This window comes from Gossypium hirsutum, chromosome A10 (assembly GCF_007990345.1).
Source record: "Gossypium hirsutum isolate 1008001.06 chromosome A10, Gossypium_hirsutum_v2.1, whole genome shotgun sequence".
Classification (NCBI taxonomy): domain Eukaryota; kingdom Viridiplantae; phylum Streptophyta; class Magnoliopsida; order Malvales; family Malvaceae; genus Gossypium; species Gossypium hirsutum.
The window spans coordinates 88252719-88259497 of NC_053433.1; the positions used below are offsets into that span (position 1 = coordinate 88252719).

A 6779-nucleotide genomic window follows, 5' to 3' on the forward strand; every position below is an offset into this window, starting at 1 on the left:
TAAAGAAAAGAAAGAAAGACAAAAGTTAGAGAGGGACACGTTCGCCTTAGGAGCTGAAGAAAGCAAATAATGTGGTAGCACTAAGTATGGAGAGAGAGAAAAAACAAAAAAACAAAAAACCCCATACAAACAAAAAACCTAAAAAATAAAAGCAAAGCAAGCATGTGGACAGTGGGGTTTAAGAGATTTTTTATTTTATTTTATTTTATTTTTTACTACAGCTTATGCAACTACTACTTCGTACAACCTGTAAATAAAAATTAAAAATAATAATAGGAAAAAACCCCTTTCTCTTCTCTTCTTTTCTCTTCCCTTTCTCTTTTCTCTCCTCGCTCTTTCTCTCTCTGTATGTATGTATGTCCGTTGCATTTATATAAACATGCAGTAGCGCGTTTCTCCATTTTTTCTTTTTGAAAATTTTTGTGGTAAATGAGTGTGAATATTGGGCATCCCCCAAATTGCCCAAATCTAGCTCATTTTCATCGTTTATGGTTTTGATTTTGCTAATCAATTCCAAGGATTGCGACTCATTCTACTACCGTTAGCAGTATTTTATTTTTTTTATTTTTTGTTTCCTTCCTTTTTCCTTTCCTTTTCTGCTCCCTCTCGCTTTACTCTCTTCGCCTCTCAGCTTATTCTACAAGTTGATGTTCAAATAGAATCCTAAGTTTACCTTTTTTTTTTAAACTATGGATCTGCTTATTTGACAGTTGTTTTTTTTCACTGTTTTCCTTGAAAGCTCATGCAATTGCTTCAATGCCGTTTACTGTTTGTCCCCGTCACATTGCTGACCCGCTTGCATTATAAATGAATTTCCACACTCGTGCTTCCGTCCCGCTGCTTCCGAGTCTCGCGATGCTCCTTGTGTTTATCTGCTTGTTGTTAGTCTCGCCTCTACTGGTTCAATCTTTTGATGCTAATGCCTCTTCGACAAGCGCCGCCAGAGCCCTGGATGCGCTCCTTCAAGACTATGCTTACAGGGCCTTTGTACGCCCTAGGACTGGAGTGCCCTACGATGCCCGTGTTCCTTCTAATTTCACTGGGATTAGTATTACAGCAATGAGGCTGAGGAGTGGTAGCTTGCGGACCAGGGGTGTGAGGATGTACAAGGAGTTCGAGATCCCCATTGGAGTTGTGGAGCAACCTTATGTGGAAAGGCTTGTTTTGGTTTACCAGAACTTGGGCAATTGGTCCCTGCGGTATTATTCGCTTCCCAACTACACCTATCTCGCTCCTCTTCTGGGTCTTCTTGCTTATGATGCTTCTAACTTATCGGCTACCGATTTGCCGGAATTGGATTTAAGAGCATCTGGGGATCCTATAAAAATCAAGTTTTCAGATGTTCGACCGGCTCCCAATGGGTCACTGCCCAAGTGTGTTTGGTTTGATTTACATGGTTTGGTTAAATTAAGTAACTTGACATCAGCCAACGAGTGTTCAACTATCCAACAGGGGCATTTTTCTATCGTTACTGAGTCAATTGCTCCACCAAGCCCACCAACCAGAAGTGAAGGAAAGGAGAGTAATAGAAGAACATGGATAATTGTTGCTTCTGTTGTGGGTGGAGTGGCATTGCTGGCATTCTTGGGATTCCTTGTACTCTGGGCACGCAAATGCAAGCGGAGAAAGAAAATGCAAGAGATGGAAAAGGCTGCTGAAGTGGGAGAAGCACTACATATGACCTCCGTTGGGGATACAAAAGCTCCGTCGGCAACGGTCACTCGGACTCAACCAACTCTTGAGAACGAATATGTGCCCTAACCCTCCCTCTGTGATATACGAGCATTTTCCTGTTTTCAGTAATTCTTCTGTTCACAGCCTCACACCCATTCTTTTTCTTTCTGGCGGTTTGTTCTTGGTAACCTCTCGGTTGTAGTGTGGGTAATATAGGATTCTTTTTTGTGTAGGTCTGTTATTATTGCTCAAAAATCTTTTCATAATTCTATGATTCATTGTGGTGTGCATTTAGCCGAAATGATTTTATTCTATATGTCATGAATTATAGTTGTCTCATTCGTATGGAATAAAACCTTTTTTTTCTTCCTGGGGTGCCTTGTGTTTTTGGATTCACTTTTGTCTGTTTCTGTCGAATGTAGGATGAAGGTTGCTTTGTAATCAAAGCAAAGCTGATGTTAAAGCTTGACTCCAACTACCGTTGGTTTGAGGCAAATGTTAGGCTTGGACATGTGTGGCTCTGAGTTATAATTTTATGTTTTACTCTGTCTACAATTTTTGGTTAGCTGTGCTACAGAGAACTTTATTCCAACTTCTTCGCTTGTAGCCAATTTTGGTAATCCTTGTGCATTCTGTTATCTTTTTTCTTGCTTAAGGTAGCTGAGCTAGAAACAAATGTTTGTTCTTTCTATAATGGTAGTCTTAAAAAGGTTAATGATCTACAAGGAAAGTTATTCTGTAAAAAGAAGTTCTAAAAAAATGTTCTATCAGTAAGAAAGTAAGGTATATATGACATAGAGGAGGTGGAGCAGACTCCGAGACTTTTCCCTTTAAATTTTAACCACAGCAGGGATTAGGCACTTTTGGAACCCATCTTCTTTGGTTGATGCAATTTGGCCATCTTCAACATCTTCCGTTATTTTTGCTTGCTTCTTGAAGTGTAGCAATTGTGAAGCCCCTTTTGCATCTTTTGTGACATGATGTATGTGGTATGTAGTAAGTCTACATTAAAAATTATACTGATCTCTAAATATTTTGGTAACGGCAAAACATTGGTTCCTTTTTACTTTTCTAAGGTCCTACTCCCCTCTTGAAAGTGCTTGTAGGAAATCCTTCTGGTCTGATATAAATGATGAACATTTCTCTTCCCTGAAATCTGCTTATCTTGAATGCCAATTTTGTTTGTAGACTTCATTGCTAAATATAATTTTCTGATGGACTTTATCAAGTTGGAAGGGTAGTTAATTGTTGAACAATGCATCTTACATTTGCCCTCAACCTTGGCCACTAAACTCTATTTTCCACCTTGACTCTAGTTTTGTCACATAAAAAAAGGTCCTGCTCACCAGAATGCAAGTCCAATACTACTTACATCTCTTGAGTCTTGATGAAGAAGAGATGGAAGTACTTGGAAGACAGAAGAGAGAATCTTCAAATAGGTAACTACTTTGTCACATCTCTGCTCATCAGAATGTAGGTCCAATACATCTCTTGAGTCTTGATGAAGAAGAGACAAGTTCTTGGAAGACAAAAGAGAGTATCTTTGAATGGATAACTATCTTGTATAGAATAGTGGATGTTAAACTTGCTGTCCAGCCATTAAGCAACATGTAATATGCTGAAACATTTGCATCTTGAATAATTCCTCTCAAATCCAATTTACTTTAGCAGGCGTATAATTTAAGATGTACATCATTATATTCAAGGCATCAACAGCCATCCTCTCTTTACTTTCTACTTAAAATTGCATTTGGTAGTGTGGTTAAGCATGTCTTTGCGGGTTCAGTAAACTTGGCCTTTTCCATGATGTATTTCTTGAGTTCTTCCGGAGACATAGGCTTCTTTATGGCTACTTTTTTCCCTTTTTGCTAGACAAGACTAGTTCATGTTGTTTCTAGAAAGAAAATAGTATCTGCTTCCCTTTTTGGTATTTATCTGTGCCATATAACCATGGCTTACCTAGAAGAAATTTTCTAATAGTCGTAGGCTTGATATTACACCAGTTATTAATTTTATAGCTACTATAGGAATCGAAATGATCATTTTTATAGCCACTGGAATGGTGTTTTTCTTTTTCAACCCAAGTGATCTTGTAAGGCTGTGCATGTGATAGGCTTTGCTTTGTAGACTATAGCAGCTTATGATACTGCTTTCATAAAACTGTAACAGTCCAGTATGCAATACCAAAGTTGTCATTGTTTTATAGTGGACTGTGAAGAATAGCAATATGATACCAATCTTGTTTTCTACCTTTTGTGCTGCAAATAGTTGCCTTACCACAATATTTGTTTTACGACATTGATAGAAATTGTTTCAGTGTTGCATTGGTCATTGTCTTCATCATCTACATGGTGTGTATTCTTAAACCTCATGTTAAAAACCTTCACCTTCTACTGTTTCAGCATTGCCTTTTTGTAATGAAGATTCTTGTTCTCTATACTGTCTACTTAAAATTGCATTTTGGATAGCGTGGGTAAGTATATATATATATAGAGAGAGAGAGGCTATAAGGGCAAGTATATTTGCATTTCGACTTTGTTATGTATCTTTGCTGTATATCTTCCAAGAAGAATTATCTAACAGTTATTGGCACAATATCACCCCAGATATCATCTTTGTAGCTACCATAGGTACTTGAAAGAAACAAGAGCAGAATTACTGGAATGGTATATACTTTTCGGTTCAACCGAAGTGATCCTGTAAGGCTATGCATGTGGTTGGGCATTGATTTGTAGAACTGCCACAATCAATTATGCATTTACAGAACATGTCGTGTGACAAATAGCAATTAAGCCAATCTTCTTTTATCTTCCACCTTTAGTGCTGCTATTAGCTAGACTTCTCGGCTTAAAATTTGGGAATTTACTGATGCTGTTCCAAGGCGGAGGGCAGAGAGGAAGGTGGAGTTGTTTAGCTCTTATCTAGCTGAAATAATGAAATCATAATTCTTTGAGTGCTGTGTTAATATGGGGTCATCTACAGAATGGTCAAAAGCCTTTTCACAGGAGCATAAAACAAACATTTATTCCATGTCAGAAACCTATTGGACTTGCCTTTGCTGCTTTATGATGCTGCTAAAGCCAAAGAAAAGAAGCCTTTTCTGCTATGCTATAACTTGATTAGTTTGGTTGGTGGTTGAAGTGTTGCCTTTGTGTATCTTTCCCACCAAACTTAAAAGCTGGCAATGACATAGACATAGGCATAGGCAGGGGAGCCAAGCGGAGACGGAGTATTAATTATTCAGTTTTATTAAAGTGAAACGAAGTTATAGTAATGGTTCGGCCGCCACCAATCCAACACACAAAGCCCACAATGTGATTGATGTCTTATTTAAATATAGAGATCAATGAACTGTTGTGTTGGGTGCACCACACATAAAGAGCTAGATCGCATAGATGGGATACAACTCTGTTTGTCTGTATGTTTCTCTAAGTCTTAGAAACAACATAATTAATTGAAGACGTCTGTGCTGTGCTGTGCTGTCCATTTTGGAAAGCGTCTCCTCTTCTACTACCATGAACATTACCAATACCCACTCTCAAGTGGTCTAATGAATGATGTCATCTCTTAATCATAACATCAATAATCAACACAAATACCTTCTTGATATTGGCAATGACCCCACTATTTCCATCGTAAAGAAAGGGTATTGAGATGCAAATTGAGGTTATTTAAAGAGTTGATTTACAAGGAAATTGTCTTGAGTCCATAAAAATTCATTGGACAAGGAAGCTAGTGCTGCTTATAATCCAATAATTTGGTATCTCTGCCACTATCGTCAGACAGGAAAAGCAAGTGCCTTTTTATCCGGGCAACTGATGGAGGAGATCCTGTATCCAACTGGTTTCGTTTTTGAAACTCTAAACATCAAATGTAGGAAAGGGGAGCTCAAAGATGCAGATCCTGTACAAGTTGCCAACTGATACACCTTAAGCAAGGTCAGAATCCTGATGCTAAAATAGCATAAGCAGTATATTTGAGGATGGGCATCTTCTAGCAGTGATGGAGAGTTTGTTTAAAGATGGAAGGATTATGAATAGCATGGTGGTGAAGGGAGGGAAGGAGCATTTTCACTTGGTTACCAAACCCCATGTCAAACTCAAACTCAAAATAATTTAGACTCTCCATGATCTGGACACACTAAGCAAATAGGTCACAAAGAATTTGAAAGTAACAAATCTCAAATACACCACTCGAGAAATGTAACATCCCGAAATAGGGCCTAAACGGAACAGTGGTTGTGAAACCACAAATTCGAGTTAGAAAAATTTATTTTATTATTATTTTGAAGCTCATGATATGATTGCATGATTGTGTGAAAATTTTGTGATGAAATTCTATGCATAAAGTGCTTAAGTTGAGGTTAGGGACTAAATCGAATAATTTATAAAACTTGCATTCTAGAAGTTTTTAGTATGAAATTGCTTTGGAATATTAATTAGGAAGGTTTAAATAACAATTTGACCAATTTTAAGTTCATGGACAAAAATTAGGACATGGAAAGAATTTTTTTAAAGTTTAGTAAGGAGGGGCAATTTGGTCATTATGAGTTCCGAGCAACAAAAGATGATGATGCAGAAAGAGTAGAATTTTGGTTAGAAAATACTATCAGAGTCTTTGACGAATTATCTTGTACACCCGAGGAATGTATGAAATGTGTAGTATCACTTCTTAGAGACTCAGCCTACTACTGGTGGAAGACACTTGTATCAGTTGTACCAAAGGAGAGGGTCACTTGGGATTTCTTTCAGGAGGAATTTCGTAAAAAGTACATCAGTCAGAGGTTTATTGATCAGAAGAGAAAGGAATTCCTGGAATTGAAACAAGGTAATATGACAGTGACCGATTATGAGCGCGAATTTGTCAGGCTTAGTAAATATGTTCGAGAATGTGTGTCCACAGAGGCTATTATGTGTAAAAGGTTTGAGGATGGGTTAAATGATAATATTCGACTGTCAGTGGGTGTCCTAGAAATAAAAGAGTTCGTTATTTTAGTTGAGAGAGCCTGTAAGGCAGAGGAGCTGTTAAAAACAAAAGGCAAAGTTGAGACAGAGACACAAGATACAAAGAAGAGACAGATGAGCTGGTCATTCCAGGCTACATCC

At 37.8% G+C, this 6779-nt stretch overlaps 1 protein-coding gene across 1 annotated transcript; it reads left to right on the plus strand.

Moving 5' to 3' along the window:
- Window positions 1–219: 219 nt before the first annotated feature.
- Window positions 220–2042, plus strand: LOC107896838 (uncharacterized). The gene has a single exon (XM_016822128.2). It carries the CDS (start codon window positions 808–810, stop codon window positions 1759–1761), a length of 954 nt encoding a protein of 317 aa, XP_016677617.1. The 5' UTR covers window positions 220–807; the 3' UTR covers window positions 1762–2042.
- The last annotated feature ends 4737 nt before the right edge of the window (window positions 2043–6779 follow it).

What these genes read in the sequence shown, in the direction of transcription:
- LOC107896838 (XM_016822128.2), top strand. Translation starts at nt 808, where the DNA reads ATGAATTTCCACACTCGTGCTTCCGTCCCGCTGCTTCCGAGTCTCGCG.